Genomic DNA, 24,480 nt, shown 5'->3' with positions numbered 1-24,480 from the left:
CACACACACACACACACACCGTAAGTCGATCAGGACACAGTCCGCATGAGACGTGCTTTGAGCTGTAACTGTAGATCCAGCGCTGGGACAGAAGACACAAGAGAAATTCAGACAGCAGAGCTGAGTGTCCTGTGTTTTTAGGGCTGCAGTCCCCAAAGGTGCCAAAGGAAGTTTGATGATGCCTCTGTGGAGCAAACAGGCACTGCGGCCTGCCGAAAGCTTTGACGATCTCTCCAGGGGCGTCTTCACCATGCTGTGCTACCTGGGCCCTCACCTGTCCCACGACCCCATCCTGTTTGCCAAGATCGTGCGACTGGGCAAGAGTTTCATGAAAGAGGTGAGGACAGACACTAGAGTTGGCTGATATATCTGCTATTATATATTTGAGCAAACCCTTAAGAGGTAGCCTAATAAAATCACTAGCCTAATAGAAGCCATAACACAGCAAGCTAGTTAATAACGCTATACAGGACAAGCAGTTTCCCAGAGGTTGATGAGGTCTATATCAGGGCTGTATTAGCTCTTCGGCTCATTTAAATGTAACCTGTGTGAGTTCTATAGTCTCACTTTATTGTTGGTTAGCCTCTATTGATGTGTTTATGTGTGTTTTTGTGTGTTTTTGTTTGTGTGTTTGTTTGTGTGTGTCTGTGTGTGTGTGTGTGTGTGTGTGTGTCTCTCTCTTTCAGTTCCAAAGTGAAAGCAGGCAAGACACCAAGGACAGAATGGTGAGTCATGGCGAATCCTGAGTGGGAGTGTAGAGTTGAATGAAGAACAGCACAGGTTTCTGACTTTTTTTGTTTGCTAAATTCTAGAAGATCAGCTCTGACTGTAAAGTGTATTTGACATTTTTCTCACACAATTTAAACTGTTAATTTAAACCTAATAGATTCTTCCAAACAGATGATCTGTTAACCATTTTAACATTGAACAGCTGCTATCTTTATTCTGAGTAATTGTATTTGATTACTGGATGTCCCTGTAATGGCCAAATTAGTTTTTCTGAGGGATTTAAAGGTATAAGCAGCAATTGGAGAATTTGATATCTTGATGACTATGACAGGGCGTTGTGTGGATGTATATGAAGTGCTGGACGTGTCTGTGTCTCTGGCAGGACTCTCTGCTGAGCTGTTTTCTCAGTATTGCTGATCAGGTGCTGTTACCGTCTCTCTCGCTCATGGAGTGCAACGCCTGCATGTCCGAGGAGCTCTGGGGCTTCTTTAAACTCTTCCCCTACCAGCACAGGTACCGTCAGCTCCTCACTTTGTCTTAACCTATAGGTCTTTCTGCTCTGCTTGGTATATGAGCAAAAATTAATGATGCAGACCTCATGTAGCTCCGCCCCTTTTCAGCACTGCGTTCATTTTCTGGTTTTCTGGTTTGTATTATTATTATTTTTTTTAGTGCCAAGGCGTTTTTTTTTTTTTTTTTTTTAATATCAAAGTTTCTTGTTTTATTTACACTTTTTATGGGTTTCAAATTTATTAGGTGGCCTTGGCCTATGATTGACGCATGTAGAAGGTATTACGAAGAATGTGGACAACCAAACAGTTTTGTACCCATTGACTTACTGGACTGGTTTTTGTTTGAATGAATATGATATGTTTCAGATATGTTGGTAACTGTCAGATGTGATTGGGGATGTGTAACATTATCACGGGAGTCGTTATATCAAATGATTTGTTGTGTGTGATCATATACCAGCTGAAGAACATGAGGCTGTTTTTACTGCTGCACTGTATATTGCATGTTATTCCCTCATGATATTCCCCCGTATACAGCGCTGTCTGAATGCCTTGATGAACATGATGTATATATTTTCATTACCTTACACGCGGATCTCTGTGTTGTGTAATTAGGTATCGCCTCTATGGGCAGTGGAAGAATGAGACGTACGGCAATCATCCTCTCCTGGTGAAGATCAAGGCTCAGACGGTCGACCGAGCCAAATACATCATGAAGTAAGTTTACTTTCTATCTGAATTTAGATCTGTTCTGCTGCTGAGCTTCTGAAATAAACTTCTGCAGTATAATCCTGTAACTGAGGATCTCTGGCCTGTAGTGAGAAGCGCTGATAGTTTTTAGTGGATTGTCATGATTAGTTCTGAATTCAGTCTTCATCAAATAAAAGGCACAGGTAAAGCTTGATTTCTGTAGTTTTTCAGTCACCTACAGGACCGTTGAAACTGTATTTTTTTTTTTTTTAAGAAATGGTATGTTTTTGTACGTATAAATACAAATACTAAAAAAAAAACAAAAAAAACCCTGTTCGTTTGAACTTTATCAATAAAATGCTGACAATAGTTTCCACAAAAATATTAAGCAATAATAGTTTTAATCATTAATAATCAGCTATGTTTTTTTTTTTTTTTTGGCAACAAATCAGCTTTTAGAATGATTTCTGGAAGATCATGTGATACTGAAGTCTGGACTCTGGAGTAATGATGCTGAAGATTCAGCTTTGTATCCCAGTAATAAATGTAGTAATATTTCACAATAATACTCTTCTGACTGAATTTGTTCAAATGAACCTGTGAGAGTAGTGAATTGTAGTTTAGGTGCTGTTCCATTTATTTCCTCCATATTGAATCGTATTATGAGGAGCTGAACCAAAGCCTTGAGCAAAAAAAGTATTTTAGGATAAAAAGTGTTTGGTTTATAAGTAAACAGTCAAAGGTACAAGACACTTACATTGTAACCCATTCCTTGAAGCACTGTACTGTAATGTAATTGAACTAGGTTTAATTTTTTTTAATGCATTTTCTTATTATTTCTCTAAAGCCCCGATCACACCAAGAACGATAACTCTGCACAAAATCTGTCTGCTGCTTTTTTCCATGCAAAGGAACGGCATAGAGATGTCAAGCCCCAAAATGATGAAAAAGCCCCATAAACTAGTCCATCATAACTCATAGGCTGTACTTTAAGTTTTATGATGACTTGGTGTGATTAAATAAAAAGCTCACTGAAAATCTTACCCCTTCAGCTGTCCATTATATTAAAAATAGCATCAATTTCTCCTTTTGTGTTCTGAAGAAGAAAGTCATACAGGTTTTTAACAGGTGAGGAAATAATGTCAGAATGTTAATATTTAGTGAACTATTTATCTTAAAAACCTAGCTTAACATTACCTAACTAACTTCTAGATCCTCACTGCTGAGGAAATTGCTGAAATCCCTGTTTCTATGGTAACAGCTCTTATTGGTGGGTCTCCTCACAGAATTATGGGTAGTGTAGTTTAATTTCTTCAGATGAAGATTGTTTTAGGAACGTATGCATCTGTTTAAATGATCCGTTTTTATAATTGCAGGTTGTTAAATAGTTTTTTTCTTAACTCCAGCCATTGCACTTAGACAATGTGTGGATTTTACATCAGTGCAACTTTAAAGGCAGTTCTCCTTGAACAAGGTTTATGTTGCCCTGCGCTTGTGTGTGTTCAGTCCCCTGTGCATATAGATGAGCTCTTTGAAAGGGCTTGCAGAATTGCTGCATCAGATTCTTTGCTTTCTTTTCAAGTGTGTTGAATAAATGATGATATTTTGGCAGATAATTGGATGGAGAGGGAGCGAGCGGAGAATGAGCTGAGGCTAAACATGTCAGAAGTGTTCAGGGAGAGAGAGAGGGAAGCTCAAGGTCGCCTGTCAGGCGGGCCGAGTCGAGCCCTCGTATGTGTCAGACTGCTCTCAAACGTTTAGTCTCTCTCATTGGATGCTGTTTGTAGCTTGTGCAGGTAGTTTTGTGTTTTTCAAGTGTTGAATTGCTAGATGAAAATGACCGGACTAAGGTTAGATTTTACAAGTGATGCCTGCGTCCAACATTTCATTCTGTTTTTCTTTACACATAAATATTATTTGATTTTATCCAACATGTTAGTTTACTTTTCGTCATACTTGCCTTATTTTTTTCCTGGTTAGTTTGCTGTTACTCTGTTGTAGCCTGAGGCTGCAGCAATCTGAAGGACATCACGTGGAGGACAGAGAGGAGCTAGTATGATTGGAGGCGTGTGAAGGAAATACATATTTGTTGAGCTCGATGTGAGGATGCAGCCTTGAATGTGAAAGCTTGCTACAAAAGAGGCTCTATTTGGTCGGATTTAGCAACACAATTGTGCCATATTTATCCAAAGCATGTTTTTAAAAATGTCAAACATCTGATGTATTAAATTTTGAAGTTTAAATCTAAATAAACCATTAAATCCATTTATTATTCACGTTTAGATGAATGTCCAAAGTATTTTCTTTTTATTTATATATGGAAGATTGAATAATTAAATGTGTAAAAGTAAAAAAAAGCTTTATTGAACTACTAAACATTTTTAATTTTAACATGAACCTTAAATTTATTAATTGAAATCATTAACTATACAGTTATAAACAATGTAATTTTGAAATTGAAAGGCTGTATTTAAGCAGTTTTTTACTCAGTTTGATCCATTGGAAGCCATTTGTTGCATGCATTATTTTGCATTCGGTGGCCTTACGTGACTGTGTGTGTGCTGTGAGGCGAGCTGTCAGACATTGGCGGAGGTGCAGGTGGTGTGTTCGACTGCAGTGCTGCTGCGGAGGATCTGTCAGCACTGAGGCAGAAACACGGAGGAGTAGCGCTTCATTCAGCATCAGCAGTACGACCGGAGGAGCTGAGGAGAGCTCCGTGCACTGCATTGAGGGTTGTTCTCTTTTTCTGAGCATCTCTGCCGTTTGATTATCACTGATGATGTATGTCAGTAGAATATACAGGAGAGCACATTCACACTAATACACAGATGTGTTTTGGCATTTCGGATGTCCTGTCTGTTTAATCCTTTAAGACATGACTGACTTTTAGAGTAATTTCATTCATATAACCACTGCATATGCATACAGCCTCATGCCATGAGTGCTCTTTCAGAGTGAACACACAAAGCACACGAGCATTTGAAAGCAGTTTCGCATATCTAATAAACTTTCTAATTGCATTCCAGAAAGCATTAATGATGTCTTTGTAGAACATTTGGAAGATAAAATCCTGATATACTGGTAAAATCGCACATTGTAGGCGCTGGAACATCTAGCAAATTAAGCCTGTGATTGTCCTTGTAATTTGCTTTAATATTTTCGAACTTAATGTAATATCAGATACTTGTTCAGGGGTTTTGTGTAATTGGCAGCAACTATATTACTGCTTCCTCTAGTGCATAAAAGTTTTCCATAAATTATGAGCTTAGTTTTTGCAGAATCATTTAAGAGAGAATTGCCTTGCATCAAATCTTTTTTTCCTCCCACCCATTTTTCATGAATTATCTTATTGGTGTGGCAAAAGTGTGTTTTAAAAAAATGTTAGGGACTGCTGACGTCCCGTTGTTCATGTGAGTTTTATAAGGCTTCTGGGTATCAGAAGATGTCATTAGAGCTTGCTCATTGTGCTCTGAAGGTTAAGCAAACCAATTAGGCCACCTGATGTGACGTGAGGAATGCTCAGGAGCACACACACACACACACACACACACGCACGCACGCACGCACGCACGCACGCACGCACGCACGCACGCACGCGCGCGCGCAGTTCCCTTATTAAGACCAATGACGCCTATCATGGCTCAGCAGTCAGCAGCTCATGTCTGCTCACCAGCTCGAATGGAAACTCCACAATGCCAGCCCTGGCTCTGTGCCCTCCTCTGTGTGTGTGTGTTTTTCCCCAGTTACTTTATTAATTGACTTTTTAATTGGCCCTTTTGTGCCACACTTCAGACAAAGCAGCTCTGCTAGTCTGCGGGAAAAACACGGCCCCCCGTGCTCACAATTAACGGCGTTATAAAGAACGGCCTGAGAGGCGCTGTGCTTCACGTGACAGTCCATCATGTGCCTGCTGGCATGTGTGATAAGAAATCAGTGCAGAGGCATGAAGACTCATAGAACATGAGCGAGACGGGACATAGACAGCCGTCCATTCTCACCGAGACACCCGTCTGTCACCTGTCATGCTGCTGTTCTTGGGAGGCCATGTTAACAAGTAGTCAACAATGAGTTTGTCATTGGATATTTGATATTTAAACCATTTGAATGATGTTTCCAGCAAAAAAATGTAATTTGATATTTGATTTTTATTTCAGTTTGAGAGTTTTTTATATCAATCGCATTTTTGTTTTATATATACGTAAGCATTAAAGGGGTCATCGAATGCCCATTTTCCACAAGTTGATAGATTCTTAGGGTCTTAATGAAAAGTCTATAACGTAGTTTGGTTAAAATCTCACTGGTAGTGTAAAACAACACCCTTTTTACCCTGTTAAAAACAGCTCTGTTTACAACGAGCCATTTCAGTGCATGGCCCTTTAAATGCTAATGAGCTCTGCTGACCCCGCCCCTCTCTTCCAGGGGGTGACGAGCCATTTATTGAGACTATTAACTTTTGCTAACTAGCACATTATTAGGAAAGGCGATTTGCAAAGAATTCATAAAGAACCTTATACTTCTTCTGGAGGTGAAGCTAGATCTGACAATGAGGTTATGATTTATGGGGATTTAAAAAAAATAAATAAAATAAAGCACTGGGTTTTTTTTTTTTTGTCAATAATGGGTGGATGTGTACACACTGCCAACACACATTTCAGTTCAGACAACATGTAATAGTGAATTTAGCAGCCGATGGCCGCTTTAAAAATGATTAAAATTGAACACCTCAGATCTGAGATCAGTTAAAACATACTCAGCCGTCAACCATTGCAATTTTGAAAAGTTCAAAGCAGTATGACCAAACAAAGCCTTGTTTGCTGAAATCCTGTTACTTGGCAAGTTTGCGCCGAACCACTGATTCGAAACAAAAGATTAATCAAGGTTTCAAAGCTTCGTGCTCTGCCATTGATAATACATGTATTAATGACTTCTGTAGAGTTATTGATTTGATTAAAAAAATATGTGCAATCATTTGATGAGGATATTATATTTTTGCTCTAACACACCAACACACTTTTTTGTACCAGTGGCCATGATTATTGGCATATGCCAGCCAAATATTGTCTATAGTAGTATTAGGGGTGTCCAAAAAAAAAAAAATCAAATTTCGAATATTTGTAATTTAAAATAAAAATCCACATTTGAATGCAAAAACACTGCATGAGATGCGATGACGATGTAAGTGTTATTGCATTTTAATGTTTTTGTTAGCCTATACAGTTGAAGCCACTAGATGCCACTGCGTTTTTGATTACAAATATTGCGTGAAAAGAGAACATCTATGCAGAGAAGATCTAGTTTACATCAAAATTGCAACCAAGCCTTTCATACAGAACGCATATTTTGCACATTTTCTAGAGGGACATCACATCACCGTTGCAGTCGCGTCTCGCAAAAGAGAGCCGCATGTTAAGAAAGCCATGTAAACTCATGCAAGTTCAACTTAAAAGAAAATAAAACATCGAGATTTAAAGGGGTCATGACATGGTTTTTTTTATTTTATTATTATGGTCCCCTAGGTGCAATTATAGTATTACTATAGTTTTTTTTTTAAAAAAAAACTTTTAAAATGTAGTGAATTATGACATTTTCCCACCCTGTTTCTCATCCTTTGATTCAAACAGTCTGTTTTTTGGGTTGTTTCCCCTTTAAGAGTTCAGTGTTAATGCCCACTGTTATGATTGGCTAACGACAGTGCCTATGGATCAATTATTAACACCCCCAGCCAGAACATTTGCGGATTGACCGTAACTGTTTAGTAGCGGGTGATGCATTCGAAGCGATGGCTCTTGCAATGATAAAACCTTATATGTTTGAGCACATCTGCGTGGCATTGTAATTTTCATGTACACAGACCCACTCGCTGTCCGTCGGCTGAACACTTGTGAGGCGCGCGGCGCGACAACGATACGAAATGAGCGTAGTTGTCTTGTGCTGGAGGCGGTCATATGCAAATGGTTGGAACGTCACTTCGCACCGTGACGTCACTTCTTACCATGGATCCAGAACGAGCTGTATTTAGAGCTTGATTAAATAAATGCCTCGTTTATAATGGGGAGGACGTCTTAAAGGGTTAGTTCACCCAAATATTAAAATTATGTCATTAATGACTCACCCTCATGTCGTTCCAAACCCGTAAGACCTCCGTTCATCTTCGGAACACAGTATAAGATATTTTAGATTTAGTCCGAGAGCTTTCTGTCCCTCCATTGAGAATGTATGTACGGTATACTGTCCACGTCCAGAAAGGTAATAAAAACATCTTCAAAGTAGTCCATGTGACATCAGAGGGTCCGTTAGAATTTTTTGAAGCATCGAAAATACATTTTGGTCCAAGAATATCAAAAACTACTACTTTATATCAGCATTGACTTCTCTCCCGGGTCTGTTATGAGCGCGTTCACCTCACATCCGGTTCGCGAACGAATCACTCGATGTAACCGGATCTTCTTGAACCAGTTCACCAAATCGAACTGAATCGTTTGAAACGGTTCGCGTCAACAATAAGCATTTTTCCTCAAATGACTTAAGCTGTTAACTTTTTTAACATGGCTGACACTCCCTCTGAGTTCAAATAAACCAATATCCCGGAGTAATTCATTTACTCAAACAGTACACTGACTGAACCGAGCCAGATAACGAACGAAACATTGACTCGTAATTTTAATATTTGGGTGAACTAACCCTTTAAGCTATGAAACTTGCAGGACGTTTTAATGGTACAAAGACCTCTTATATTCCAAAAGATCAAGGCAAATTTGGTTTCTCATTTCATGACCCCTTTAATATCAGGTTTTTTTCCCCCCAGCACTGCAGCTCATTTTTAAATGAAAAATGTACTGTCTGATTTGCTTTCGGGCCTTTGTATTAAACTATGAATACATGCATGATGCAGTTTTGTTTATAGTTACTTAATTAATTATAATTGGTTTGTAAACATTATTTTAAACATTATGCACTTTTTTTCACAAATAGTCATTATCTTATGCTTGATGCGCCCTCTTGTGGCCTCAGGAGAAAAGCCAAAAGCTTTTCTTTACCCTACCTGAAATAATGCATTTTAAATTTGAATATAATTCGAATAATATATAAGCACAAAATTAAGTTTTTCAGCCATTTTGACAACCCTAGTAAGTATAGCCAATTTACAGGCCCATTTTAGTCACTGCTGAGTGTAAGTGTTATTAATTGTCCCCTTTGGTGTGTCTGTGCCACTTTTTCTGGTTTTCACCTTCTCTCTGGCTGTTTTTTCCCCCAGGCGACTGACTAAGGAGAACGTGAAGCCCTCAGGAAGGCAGATCGGAAAGTTAAGCCACAGTAACCCCACCATTCTCTTTGATTATGTGAGTATTTTATTGCTTGTGACGGCCATAATGGTCCGCTAGACTAATGACATGCTTTTACAGGGCTACTTTATAATCTGCAGTGTGCCATCAATTTTCATTGCTCCTGAGATTAAAAAGCACATATATAAGCTCAGACCAGTGGCCTAATGCCCAACATCAGAACGAGAGCACGAACACGAGGCTAAATTTAGGCTGTATTAGTCAGCGCGCTAACGGTAATCACATTCATCTCCATTGAATGTAAGAAATTCATGACTGGGCCGACCGAGGCTGATAGATCTTCATGTGTGCCAGAAAGTTTTCATCAGGATGCTTCTTTCTGCTGGGTTCATCTGAAGAAGTGGTGCGGTGCTGTGCACGTCTTCAGCGATGAGAGACTCCACCAGTTTTGCTCTCGAGTACCGAGAAGAAAAGACTTGGAAGTGGCTGACGTTGGCAAGGCTTTGAATTCATTAGCATTTCTGAAAAATTCAGAAGATTCAGTGGTGAAATAAAAGACGGAGATGAGCTCTGATGAATGCTGTGTTATTCAGGCGCTGGCAGAGGACTGTGCTTTTCTTACGCCTCGAGAGAGAGGCCACTGACTGATGCTGCTGCCTCTGAACTGACAAACACTCACCACAGTACATCATCAAATCAAAATTGATTCTGTTTGCTAGAATGGATGTCCCTGGTCTAATTGAGCAATGTATTATTCTACATGACCAGGGAAATAGAATTAGTGGTGTTTGCAAAGACATGTTTAGCAGTTGACTGATATTGACCAATATTGATTGCAGCAGCGATCATGTGTTTTGTAGGCTGGTCTATAGAATTTTTCTGTTGGCTTTTGGATTATTGCAAAAAATAAAAAAGGTTTATGACTCTTACTCTCATTTTTTGTTCATGACAATTTCTTTAAATCTTGAAGCCTTAATCCAATCATTAGATGTAAAAAGCTAAATATATGCTACAGGGCTCTACAGTGCGACCATTTCAGTCGCATTTACCAAAAACATTGGGACATCAGAACTGAAAAAAAATAAATAAAAAAAAATACTCATTTGTGTCTGGGTTTTGTATCTCTGATAACCTTTTTTTTTACACATAGCATAGGTTTTCTTTCTCTCTGTGGATCCAATATTACAAAATCAATTAAGAAAAAAATGCTTAAACTGTGGTAAAACCGATCATACTATGATAGACAAATCGTAGCAATCACAATCAGGTCTATTACAAATGAATACAATCATGTCTTGCTCCGTTTGCAATTTCACTTGAAAATACAATGCATTACCAAAGTTTTATATAAGTTTAGTTTGACGTCTTTTAAAGAGAATTTTATTTATTTATTTCAGATTTCAGTCGAAAATTGGTGTATAGAAAGGGCACAAAAAGGACTTGAATAACACACGTGGACCTCAGGGGGATAAACATAAAAGTGTATAGGAGTGAGTCACTGCTGCAGAGTCCTGTGTTGTTAGGTTAATGAATGTAATCTTTTCTTTCAGATTCTGTCTCAGATCCAGTGGTACGATAACCTCATAACTCCAGTGGTGGACTCTCTCAAATACCTCACCTCCCTCAACTATGATGTGCTGGCCTGTATCCTTTCAGACGGCTGTTATAATTACACTCCCACTGTATAATAATCTTCCCCCTCCGCTAATAACAGCTCTCCCAGGAACTTGCTGATCTCCTCCAAACTCCCGTAATGTGTGCGTGATTAAAATAGCATGTAATCGCTCACCTTGACTTCATCATCATCACCGAAGCTGACAGCTTTGTGTGTTTAAAATGAGGGAGAAAAGCATTCCTGCAGTTTGGAGAGCAGCGGAGGAAAATAGACTGTTAATTTTCTTTTGAACATGCCAAAACAATGTCTGACCGCGTGAGTAATAGTCTGAAGAGCGTCTGCGTGTGTGTGTTATCTTTAAAGAGCGAGATGTGGTGCGTTTGAGCCCTTGACCGTGTGGGAAGATTGCATTATTGAAGCTTTAGCCAACCCAGAGAAAGAGAAGATGAAACATGATGACACCACCATTTCATCATGGCTGCAGAGTGAGTGCCGCTTTTCCTCTAAAACGCCGAGATGTCGAATAAATTGAACTTCTGCCTGGACGTTAAATGTCATTTGTTGAAATGGTTTGACCCTGCTGCTAGAGTGTGTCCGGAAAGCAATTTGGAGCGCAAATGCGTGACATTCTTGACTTGCCCTCGTACAATTACTAATGCTCATTCTTATGATAATATTTTGCTTTTGTCATCACGTCTTTTTCTAGGTCTCGCTAGTCTGTGTGGAGCGGTTTTCAGGAAATATCCCATCGAGTTAGCTGGTCTTCTGCAGTATGTGACCAACCAGCTGAAAGCTGGCAAGAGGTACGCTTACATGTTTACTGTGTTTAGGCCCTGGCCTGCCCTTCAAAGAGGCGCTGTGGTGTTTTTACCCTGCGCTGGTATTACTATACAAAATCAACTGCTCAGAACATGAACAGCCATCACAAAAACAGTAGATCAGTAGAAGTAAAGATGCACAGTATCAAGCATATGTAAACTTTGGAATGGGGTTATATATTCATATATTCAGTTATTTTGTTTTGTAGACTATATGTATTTAAATGGCTTACCAAGAGCGATTTTAAAAAAAAAAAAAAAAAAAAAAAAAAAAAAAATTCCTTGTGGGGGGAAAAAAAGTAAAACTTAATTTGATTAAAACTGAAACATTTTGCATATGACTGCAACTATATATATATATATATATATATATATATATATATATATATATATATATATATATATATATATTTATATATAATTTTTTTTTTTTTTTTTTTTTTTTTAAGAGTCACAGTGGTGAAGTTGGAGATGTTTTTTTTTTTTTTGTTTGTTTTTTTGTTAATTGTTCACTTTCAGGTTTTTGAAATTTTTGAAATGAGGTTTTTGTGTAGGGCTGCACAATTAATTGAATTTCTAATCGCAATTACAATTACGGATGCCACAATTACATAATCATTCGAAGCGGTAATTAATCGTTCAAAGTCCAATTATGTTATTCTGCATGCTTAAGATGTGTTTTTTTTTTCTTTCTACGTTATCTTAAGGGTTTTTCCATTGTTTTAATTTTAGTTTTAGTATAAAATTATAATAACATTCATATTTTTACTTTTTTTCTAATTTAAAGAAGAAGCCAATCCGATGTACAGTTAAGTTTTTCAGTTAGAGTTTTTTCAGCTTGTTTATTTTCATATAAAAAATCGGCATACAGTTGCATCAAACAATGGTTTAAACATCATTCAATGTAAATTGTGATAATCGTAATCAATAATCGCAATTACAGTTTCAAGGTAATAATCGAAAATTATATTCTTTGTCATGTTCGAGGCAGCCCTAGGTGTTTGTAACCCCCCCCACCACCACCACCAAATTGTTCAAGTCACCTTTATTTATATAGCGCTTTAAACAAAAAAGATTGCGTCAAAGCAACTGAACAACATTAATTAGGAAAACAGTGTGTCAAGAATGCAAAATGACAGTTAAAGGCAGTTCATCATTGAATTCATTGATGTCATCAGCCTGTACAAGAAAAAAAAAAAAATAGTTTTCAGCTTTTTAATTTAAGGAAATTGTATGCAGATGCACTTTCTCACACAATCACTCCAGTCAGAATGAATAGTTATTTTCAAATAGTGCCGTTTAACCAAGTCATATGGTTAAAATCCTGCATTTTTTCATACCTCCTTATATATTGTATAAAAAAAAAAACAAAGTATTGCAAGTAATGTTTTTCCCCAGTATTATGCAGCCCTACTCTCCATTCTCCTGGCTGTTTGTGTAGTTTTGAACTTTGTGGTGCAATATACTCATGCAGACCTATCTTTATTTAAAAGATTGTTAACAAAAAAAAAAAAAAAAAAAAGCATGCTTTTACCAATTAATTTAGTAATTAATTTAGTCTAGTAATTTCAGTGGAGTATAATAGTGTAAGTTCAGTGGAGGATGGCCAGTGCTCTAACAGAAAAGTGACATTTCCAAACCCAAATTAGTTTGAAAGTAATTTTTTATTCTGCTGTTTTTCAAAACACATGTATCCTTAAAGTACAGGGAGGCAGTCAGGACTTTGTTTTTTAAAGGACTTTTACAATGTTTTGAACATTATGTCAGTATTTAAACTAGGGCTGTCACAATATTAGATTTTTTCATATCACGGTTATTGTGGCCATAAGAATTCACGTTATGGAGATACCTTGGGGGGGAAAGATATCAGTCAAATTATTTTTTACTTTGTTTATTGAGTTTTTCTTTTTCACCCAACGAACATAAGGATACTGATAAACACAGGGCACAAGACTCTGGCTTTCTCCGTCTTCTTTGAAGCTCCTATGAAATAACAAGAGAGACAATACTGTCAAGTTCAACAGTATGATGAATAAATATTAATAACACTTTACAATAAGATGTCATTTGTTAACATTAATGTATTAACTAGCATGAATGAATAATGAACAATAAATGTATTACACAAACTATTAATCTTTGTTATCATTGTTCATTTTAGTTCACACTGCATTAATGTTTACAAACACAACTTGTGATTTTAATAATGGATTAGTAAATGCTGAAATTAACATGAACTAATATTAATAAATGCTGTGGAAATAGTTCATTATTATTTGTTATTTATATATGTTAACTAATGTAATTAACTAATGTAAAGTAATGAACCTTATTGAAGAATGACCGCAGATGAGGCATTAAGTGCACGGCACTGCGACCAACTTTTTTTTTTTTTATATTTTACAGAGTTTAATGTAGCAATGTGGTCGCTCAGTTTTTCAAGATCTATTTTAATTGTGTAACTGTTAATAGATTGAACAAAGAAATTAAGTGTTACTACGCACAGGCCATATTGATTACAAAAACAAAAATAAGACGAGTAAAGAAAACACGGTACTTATTAAAATAATCACCCTTTACTTAAATATATGAACACAGAAAACCACTGTTTACAGGTTAATATAACATTTCCCATTCTATGACTAGTATAATAATGACTACTTACTCTGATGAACACGGCTCTCCTCGGAGTAGCTGCGAGCGCTGCGTCGTCTTCTTGTGTGACAGTGTCAGCGTTAGGCACAATACTGCCACCTGGGAGCTCAACCAGGTAGAGTATTTACATGCGGTGTTATCATAAGAGAACTGTTCATTTTAAATATTGCAGTATATCGTCACACACTAAATTAACACGATATCAATAATTGTTGATTTGAATATCACGGTTATCGCCAATACCAGTATATCGCGGCACCCCTAATTTAACCCCTTCATTCCAAGTGTTCAGTACTCTGGACAGATTAATTTTTGATTTTCTTAATGAATGGCGAGTATACTGAAATTTAGGATTAGCATTTTATACATTAGTGTTGAAATGTGCTGTGTTTGCCCAATATATTTAATATACAGCAATGTGATGCATTTCTCTGGACTGAAGAGGTTGATCCCAGTGCTTGTCTGAGAGAGCGGTGTATTTCTCTACACAGCTGTGTGTGAGGCTGTTCTGCATATGTGTTAATAAGGTGTGGGTTATCCTTCAACACTCCAGAGAGACGTGTGTAGGCAGGCAGTTAAAGCCCTCGCTGGCAGACGGAGAATCGACTAGCACTTACTCTGAGATCTGGATTGAGCTTGACACATGTACAGGTTTACAGGTTGGGTGCATGTTAGAGAATGGATTTGACTGACAATGATGTTTCCAGTGGGGGGTTGATTTCTCATTAAGTAGATGAGTTTTCTCTGAATGTAAAAATAATCAAATCGGGAAGGTAAATTAAAATGTACCGGTGAAGGTAAATTGTCCTTGTTTAAAATTAGCATAGCAAAATATTCTCAATTTTGGTGGCTTCTGACCCAAAAAAAGGCTACTGTCGTGCATCACGGACCAAAATATACACTGATACAATGCATTCACACTAGAGCTGGATCCCCCAGTCCATATTTGAGGATGTTCTCTAACATAAAGGAACCACAGCTCTATTTAATTTCCTTTATCCAGTGTCACCGAGCGTGCAGAACTCCCAAAGAGCGGCTTTGGTTTTATCGAGTCTTTAATCATTCATGTGTTTTATGTTGTGCCAGTTTTGACCTGCTGATCCTGAAGGAAGTGGTGCAGAAGATGGCAGGGATTGAGATCACGGATGAAATGACTGTGGAGCAGCTGGAGGCCATGACCGGTGGAGAGCAGCTCAAAGCGGAGGTACATAGTCATCGTTTATGTTAGTTTACATGCTTGAGCCATGTTTGGGAATGTGTGGATATCACTGCAAAAGATTTGGGCTGCGGCAGTGTTTCAGATGCTGTTGTGCTGCTATTTAAAATGCATTTTTAATATGCAACTTGGTTTGATATTTTATCCAAGACAGGGCTGCTTGATTTTGTCAAAAATCTTAATCATGATTATTTTGGTCAGTATTGTAGTCATGATTATTTGACACGATTATGAGTGTGCCATGTGACCTAAACTTTATACGAGTGATGTATTTAAAGAAGTGATATATCAAATATGTATTTCCCGTAAATAAGCTTGCTATGACAGCAAAATGTCACAATTCTCAATACCACAGCAGAGCACTCTGGTAACTAATATAAGTAAAAAGTCAGCAATAAACTGTCAGTGATAAAAAGCAAAATACAAATACAGTAGAATACAAATAAAACAAACTGTGCTGTGACTGCATAGTCTTCACTATAAGAATGAAACTTTCTTTGTTTCTTATTAAAGCTGCAAATGTCCTTCAGTCAAGAGCAGTGAGTGATTTAGTGTTTGTCGTTTCTTGTTTGATTAATATAAAGCACACAGTCGCAGCAGGAATATAGCCCGCTGTCACTTTAAGAGCCGCACGGATCTAATTTACTGCTACACACGTATTTTCTTTCTCAACTTTTGTCTTTATTTATTACATAACTGATGAGGGTTTACGTAAATAATCAGTAAGTGCCACATTTTTGTATGTGTTCGACCCTTTAGGCTTTACACATCTGTGTTCTGTTCTGTCTCTGAGAGCAGGACAGCGCAAGTTCTCTTTAGCTCTTTTAAAAACATAAATCTAATCCGCTATAATATATCAAAAACTTCCCATTTTGCAAAAATCTGATTACATGATGTTACTGATTTGCGTGTGAAATTGGGCTTGTATGGAGGAAAGAAAGTGCACCGCTGGAAATGAGGTGAACTTGGGTATGTTTTTTTTTTTTTTTTTTTTTTGGGTGTTGTGATGCATAAATCAAGGCCCCTGTAATGAGAGATAGCTAGAGTTCATGTGTTACTCTATTAATCTGTAAACCAGCACTACTTAGCAGGTCAAACATGTACCAAGATGCATTGCAGATGGTGTTTGCCTTAACACTGCTTCCTTGAAAATGCAGAGGCAATTAAAGTGTGATCACATGGGACAGTAGGTGTTCATAATGAATCAAGTCAGCAGTTTCTGGTGCTTGAGTAAGTGCAGAAACTCCTGAGTTCAGTCTGCACAGCCTGGTCATGACTTCTGACTTGAGAACATTCCTCTCATCTTGTGGATATCACCTCAATATAAAGAGGCATGATAATGGACTGACATGTTTGATTGGGAGTGGTTCTGTTCATTTCTGATTGTTTGTGTGTGTAGGGTGGCTACTTTGGACAGATCAGGAACACTAAGAAGTCGTCTCAGCGCCTGAAGGATGCTCTTCTGGACCACGAGCTGGCGTTGCCGCTGTGTCTCCTGATGGCCCAGCAGAGGAACGGGGTGGTCTTCTCTGAGGGGGGAGAGAAGCACCTTAAACTCGTGGGGAAGCTTTACGATCAGGTATAATCAGCTAATGAGCGCCGCTTGAAACCAAGATGACTCAGATCCACGCAGTTTCTAAAAAGAGTATAACTGCTAATTAAACATGACAAGCAGCGGAGCTGATAATACATTTCTTCAAAACTGTTTACTTCAAGTTTGATGCTTGTTTACTTTTCAGTCTAGTTAAAATGATGCCATGATATAGATAGACAGTCAGACTTTAGGGTTCCTGGAGGGGACGTTCAGGAAGAAACAACATATAAAATTGCACATTTTAATAAGGTAACGGCTGCCAATTAGGAAAGATCTTTTAGATGAGAAAATGTGTTAATGATGTTAATGACTGAAACATCATGGAATAGAAGTTCTTCAACAAAGCATAACCCTTCATCAGTGTCTTTCTCACATCAGTGCCATTTGACAGACTGTCTGAGTCACAAACTGTTAACCCCGAAGTGCATGAATGTTTCAGCTATCATTATTGCATATTCCCGGATCTATATATCTAACACGGATGGATCTTTATCTGCTTCAACTCTCCTGAAATTTTACTAACAATTACAAAATAATAAAATATAGCATCTTTTGTTTGAAGTGTTTGATTTGAGGCGATGATTTCACCCTCCCTGTCATCGTCAGAGTGCATCATATCTGGCTCATATTCACGATCTCAACCCTATTCTCAAAACAAGCCTTTTCAACATCTTCAGAATTTAATATTTTGATTGGAATTGGCCATCAAGAGCACTGGGAGAAACGCTTGTGATTTAGTGACCATTTTGGCCAGCTGCCTCACTCATTTTCATTAATTTATTTACTTATTATTACTTTATATTATTGCCTGCCTGGTGCACCAAAGTGATTTCTCAATTTAGCAATTCAGTATTAAATTGACAAATCATGAAATTTGTTTGGACTTGCAATGCTATGATGCCTTGGGCAGACCTACAGAAACTGTTTTGGGTATGGGGAGACACACATATATTATGTTACTTTGCAATTCTGAGAGAAGTTTCAAATTTGTAAGAGAGAAAAGCTGTGATTAGCTTTATTTATTTATTTAATTATTTTTATTTTTTTCTGTGACAGAGACAGGCTTCCATACTTTTGCATCATTATTGACATCAAATTTGGAGCAACATGTCCACGTTTGGCATATTTGGTAATCAATCAGTAAATATAAATTTACATTTTTGTATTTTCTGTGCAAAAAGTTATACGGCTTCAGAAAACAGACAATATATCACACAAGTCACACTATAGGTTAGGGACCAATTCTCACTATTAACTAACTATTAACTTTTAACAGAATTAGCCTCAAACTCTTAATTTGCTGCTTAGTGTAGTTTATTTTTATAGCACAATAAAACAACAGTCACTGACCATGTGCTGTACAAAAATTGTAAAACCAATAAAAAAAATAAAATAAAAAAAAGGCAATAAGATAGCATACAAAGACAAAGTACATACAGAGAAACAAGCTCAGGATGACTTACATATTATAAGACTTCTCTAAATTTAAGGCTTTAAGTTTTCCTTTAAACAGAGACTCTGTAGAGATTATCCTAATAATAAACGTTGGCTATTCCACAATTTTGGGCCGACTTATGGCCAAAGCCTGGTCTCCCTTTCTTTTTAATTGTCATCTGGGAACCTTCAACAGTTTCCGATTTGATGACCTGAAACATCTAGCAGACTTGTTATGTCACAAGTTCAGATAAATAAGACCTTAAAAGCAAAAAGTACATCTTAAACTCCATTCTAAACACACTGGCAACCAACTCAGAGAGAGCAAGATGGGGATAATGTGCTCATATTTACGTGCATATTCATGGTAAGCAAGGTAGGTGTTAAGTTTAGGGTTAAGGGATCTTAAATATGGTCATGCAGAATAATTGATTATTTTTGTGCTGTTTAAGTACTAATAAACAGCTAATGTGCTAGTAATATAAGCAACTAGTTAATGGTGAGAATTGTTCCCAAAACTGAATTTTCGCACTGCTTTATCTGATGGGCTTGACCGCCCCTGATCAGAGCATGATCTCACTGCAGGAAAAGAGCTGCGTGAACACTCTGCAAAATCTCTCTTTTTGAGTTTTTGGGTGAAACTGACTTTTTAAACAAGTAACTGAAAACTGCTGTTTCCCAAAGCAAAGCAAACTGAATGATTGAGTTTTAGAAACTTTTCATGGTTGTCAGTGTCGCAGTTGGAAATGAAAGTGGCCCGTATCAGCCATGGGAAGACTCACGTAGAGAGTTGTACAGAACTTCTGTGATTTTCACCCGCCCACATACACTGGCAGTTTGCTTTTCATGTTCAGCAGCTGCGCAGCTCAATTACTCACTGGGTAATCCAATTGACTGTTTCCTCTCTCCCCCCGTGTTCTCTAGACATGTCGCAATTCACAGCAGATGGTGCTAAAAACTAACATCATCAGCTCCATTCTGTGTGGGACTGCGAAATGATGCCACCGGTCGATCCTTTTTGCTTTTTATTTTTTCATCCTTTTTTTCTCTCAATGTCTCAAATTAGAGCCTTTAGCAAATAATTCCCTCTCGTGATGCCAAATTGTCTAAATAATTGCTCATGGTGTGAATGAGAAACACGCTTTTTCCTGACATCAGTGGGGAAGCTTTTAATTATTAATTTTGGCTCTTTTTTTTTTAAAGTCACTTTGCAGGAAGTTTTGCGCTGCTCATTACAATCAGCAGAAATGTGTGGGGCTCCTGTGCCCGGCTATCACCGCCTCTGATGCACCACAGAGATTGATTGACTCATCTCACAGACTAAATATGCATTCAACATGATTGCATGATTTATGCATAAGCACCCTGAAAAATATTAGAACAACTTAATAATTTGTATAAATTTGCCTTATTTTGCATGTTTAATACATCTTTTGGCATGCTTGCCACTTAATATATCCTAGTGTTTTATATGTTGTAAAGTGATTTGAACAAACTCCAGACCCCAAACTTAAAGGGATAGTTCGCCCAAAAATGAAGATTTTGATGTTTAAGAATAGCACAGAGTCTTGTAGGGTTGGGAATCGAAAATCAATTCCATTTCCAGAATCGAATACTTGACAAATAAAATTTTTGATTCCTATGCGCTTTTTTTCTTCTTCATCATCGGTGAGGACCTGACCTAGCAATCTGACAGGACCTTGTTCGCTGATCTAAACGCCCCAAAGTTTGGCTACATTTGCAATCAGAAGCCAAAAAAGTTTCAAGTATAATATCTGTGAAAAGCTAAACATGTTGCAAGAGAGTTGTCACTACTAAGATGACAAAGCACTTTAATTTAATATATCGTTAAAAATTGCGAACACGATTCAAACCAACGTGATTCTATTCCTAAATTAAAATGATTTGTCTGTTTCATTCCTCAACTTTATGGTTCAGATATAAGCTCTAATGTGTAGGGTAGTGATTAAAATGGAGTAAATCACTTTTTGAAAGTAATTTGACACTTCAAATGTGGATTTATCGATTACATTGTTACACCAGTAGCCGACGAAAAGGGGCTGTTAACATGTATTTTTCTTTGAATCATACAAGAGATTCGTTCATGAACGCTGATTCATCCAGTAATGAAACAAGTGCATCTTGAGTGATTCATTGAATCATTCATTCATAAATTGCACGCGATTTATCCAGAATCATGCAGTTTTGTTTTGCACACAAACAGCTCTTAAAGAGTCCAGTTTTCATGTAGCCTGTTGATTTTTGTTTGTGGTATTTAGCTGTATTTAACTAAATGGTTTGCAAAAAAAAAGACACAGGATAAATGTTTGATAGCATTATTTAATCACATTGGAATTGAAACTGGGAATCGAAAAGAATCTGAATTGATAAAAAATTAAATGATACCCAACCCTAGAGTCTTGTGGGTAGCTGTTTTGACCCCAAAGCAACATCCTAATGCTGTGATATACATGGGCAGGGACCTCTGATGTATTCTTCAGATAATAGATCTGAGCTCTCATTGGGCAGTATTTTGCGTCCTACATGATATACTGTTATAATCAGTTGTTTTTGTAGAGAACTGTTCAAAATCTTTGACTATACACGATGTGTGTGCTGCTTTCCTGTGGTCTGAGTTGATGTCAAAAGCAGAAGTCGTATGTGCTCTAGCTAGATAATGCAAATAAAATTTGAAGTGAAGATGATTTCTTTTGGATGAATATGTGTCACTACATTTCCCCACCGCATAAACAAACTTCTAGAAATGCTGGGGAAGCTAATTTATTTTCTTTCTTTTCCTAACTATGACTCAAAGCAACTCATGCATTTCATTAATTTTGTCTCAGAATGAGAGGTGGAAATGTTGTGAGTGTGACATGTGACAGCGAGTCCCTCAGGCGGTGTTTTGGCAGTCTGAGCTGATTCGAGTCTTGAAAAGAAGCCAAAGCAATCTCATCTTCCTTTGATGTCCAGTTTTGTTGTTAGCACACTCTGGACACAGTATTTTTGCACAGGTTTAGAGAGGTGTCATCTCTTCCTGTCTATTGCATCTGTTTATGAGAATGCACTGCTAGCTTGAGTTGTTATCCTTGCATGCCTAGATTTTGGACTTTAGATAAAGTTTACAGCATGTTCTGATCGCCCATTTAGGGAGTTTTCAATGATAATTGTTTCGGAACTGGGCTCTTTTTTTTTTTTAACGAGGTGCTTTTGGTCTGATTAAAAACTAACTCTGTAACAGTCCAGTTCAGGTCTGGTTAGGAAACAATCCGACCCAACGGACCGGCTAACCAAGCTGTATCATAATTCATAATGGGAAATGTGTAAAAAGCAGCAGTGGCTGAGCACATTAGTATCAGTTGAAAACCAAAGAGAGTCTTGAAATGCCATTAATCTTCTCCGAAATGCGGTCCTGCCTTGCAGGGAAGCTAGTGCACAAAGCTAACTTGTTAATTCATCTTGATGGATGGTGCTGTGAGAGTAATCCTGGAACATAAACCGGTGCTCTCTGATCAATGAGAGGACAGTTTACTTGTATGTGACTTGCATAAATACATTTTGCAACTGTTTAAACAACAGTTTCTAAACGACACAAATGATCTGCAGGTCTGAAAATGTACTTAGACAGGAAGAGGCTGACGGCATGTAAAAAAAGGGAACCTTGGTTAAGGGCTGGGTGTAAATATTGACTTAATGAATCTTGATATTGATTCTTAAAAGCCCAAGATTGATATTGAAAATTCAGCAACCAGAATTATTTGGCCGAAAATAGAAAAAAAGCGAATAAACTGTACCGAACAATGACGTGACGCGATCAAATAGCAACCAGCGCAGACTGAGAGGCACACACTCTTTATAATGCAACAAACATTGCGGAAGCATTTAAAACTGTCAGAGAAAGACACAAAAATCATTACAAGCAACGACAGCGAGAGACTGTTGAGCACTGCATCGCATGTCTTCGATGAGAAGAGGAAGGGGTGATTGTTGCTGGTTACTGTATGATGATTGAAATCATGAAATGGCCTTAAACAGTTAGTAAATAAACTGCAGAACGTTATGTTTTTCACACTCGAATTGCATGTATTCTGCGGTGGATCTGCTTGTTAACCAGGGTTCAAAGTAGGCATATGATGGTCTGAAATTTTCATGTTGCGATTAATTGCAAAAACTTTCATTACGGTATTATCATGATATTGCAATTTAGTTGCAAAAAAACTATAATTAAATAACTGAACATTTACATACAATAAAGTAATACATAAAAATTGCATACATTTAAAAATTTCATATAAAGACCAATAAGTAACACTTCACAATGCTATCTTATTAGTTAATGCATTAAGAATAAATAAAGAAAGAAAGCTACATTTTCTAGTTAATAAGTAATGCACACAGTTGCACCTTTTGATTGTAATGTTTTATTAAATATTGAAATTATCCATGATTAATGAATGTTAAGAAGAATGTTTCATTGGCAGTTTGTTAACTAATAAATTAACTAATGTTAATTAATAGAGCCTTAATGTAGCTAAAGTGTGACCAAACAATAAAGAAAAAAAAAAAAAAAAAAAAAAAAAAATATATATATATATATATATATATATATATATATATATATATATATATATATATATATATATATATATATATATATATATATATATATATATATATATATATATATATATATATATATATATATTAATAAATAGCCTATTAAGTGTAAATATTTAATTATCTGGTGCTGTGATGAACACCACTGTGAATACAAAAATCTGAATGGCTGTTTAAACCATAGATATGTATCTAAATGTATCTAAATGTTTAAATCATTTAAATATGTTTTTAGAAAGTACCGGCACATGTCTAGTTCAAAGTCCAAAATGCTAGGAAAATCTGCGCTGAACCAGTGTTGCTTGTCAGTTGCGCAGTCACATTCTTATGAATTTTTGCAATGCATGTGACAATGCAATACATGCGACATATTTCTAATTAGACTTATTTATAATTCTGCTGTTGTCAAAAAAAAGAAGCATTGAGGTCTTCCTGCACGTTTCCGCCAAAAAAAGAGTTGAGAAAAAACAAGAACCCCATCAACATTCATAAACATTAGTATTGTAATTTTACTGTTGTTCTGTAAAATAAAATAAAAAGTAAGACAATAATAATGATAAAAATAATAATTACAACAGCTCTGTTAATCCATTTATTATACAATTCACACATAGTGTTCAAATTGGGATCTGTAATATTTTCTAATGTTTTAAAATATATATTTTCTTCTGCTCAGCAAGGCTGCTTTCATTTCAAAAATACATGCCTTATTAAGAAGGGAGGCTGACGGCCAAAAAATATTATTTTACTAATTTATTAATTTTAAGTTAAATTGTGCTTTGTTGGTACAATATCTGCTAAAATGTAAAAAAAAAAAAAAAAAGGTAATTGTTAAATATTTAAAAAATATTGTTTTGTAATTGATTTTTTCTTTAAAAAGCAAGACAAATAGTAAAAAGCACATTTTGGCTATTTAATTTATCAAATGCTGAAAAAAAAAATCTGGCAAAAATACATGGGGTATTCGGCTTTCAGCCCAGTGTTTAATTTTGTTCGGTTTTGGCTTCGGCCAAGAATTTTCATTTCGGTGCATCCCTATTTATTCCCTGCACTATTTTTTAGTGTCAGCGCACTCCCGCTGCTGTATCTACAGCCTCGCCAAAGCGTTCTCTCTGAATGCATGTAATAACGTATATCACATCCAGTGTAGTCTGATTTACGAACAAGTAAATCTCATGAACCACTTCTCTGTAGTGAATTAGAAATACAGCACATGACACTGAAGCACATGAACAAATAACACTTTTGAACATGACTCTCTTTTCAGTGAATCATTTCAGTGAAACTCATAGTCCGAATTGAATCAAATTGAATAAA

The 24,480-nt window shown here is 36.8% G+C and overlaps 1 protein-coding gene across 2 annotated transcripts in view; it reads left to right on the top strand.

The window, feature by feature from the left end:
• LOC109050556 (THO complex subunit 2-like) overlaps positions 1–24,480 on the top strand; it is a 71,235-nt gene that overhangs the window by 20,735 nt on the left and 26,020 nt on the right. For both annotated transcript variants that reach the window (XM_042737826.1, XM_042737825.1), the window contains exons 12-21: positions 142–337; positions 687–725; positions 1,112–1,242; positions 1,857–1,958; positions 9,187–9,271; positions 10,765–10,858; positions 11,234–11,314; positions 11,536–11,632; positions 15,389–15,506; positions 16,918–17,097. In XM_042737826.1, coding sequence (XP_042593760.1) covers positions 142–337; positions 687–725; positions 1,112–1,242; positions 1,857–1,958; positions 9,187–9,271; positions 10,765–10,858; positions 11,234–11,314; positions 11,536–11,632; positions 15,389–15,506; positions 16,918–17,097 — 1,123 coding nt within the window. The remainder of the gene's footprint in view (positions 1–141; positions 338–686; positions 726–1,111; positions 1,243–1,856; positions 1,959–9,186; positions 9,272–10,764; positions 10,859–11,233; positions 11,315–11,535; positions 11,633–15,388; positions 15,507–16,917; positions 17,098–24,480) is intronic.

Source organism: Cyprinus carpio, chromosome B14, assembly GCF_018340385.1.
Source record: "Cyprinus carpio isolate SPL01 chromosome B14, ASM1834038v1, whole genome shotgun sequence".
Classification (NCBI taxonomy): domain Eukaryota; kingdom Metazoa; phylum Chordata; class Actinopteri; order Cypriniformes; family Cyprinidae; genus Cyprinus; species Cyprinus carpio.
This window is presented reverse-complemented; position numbering and strand designations above follow the sequence as displayed.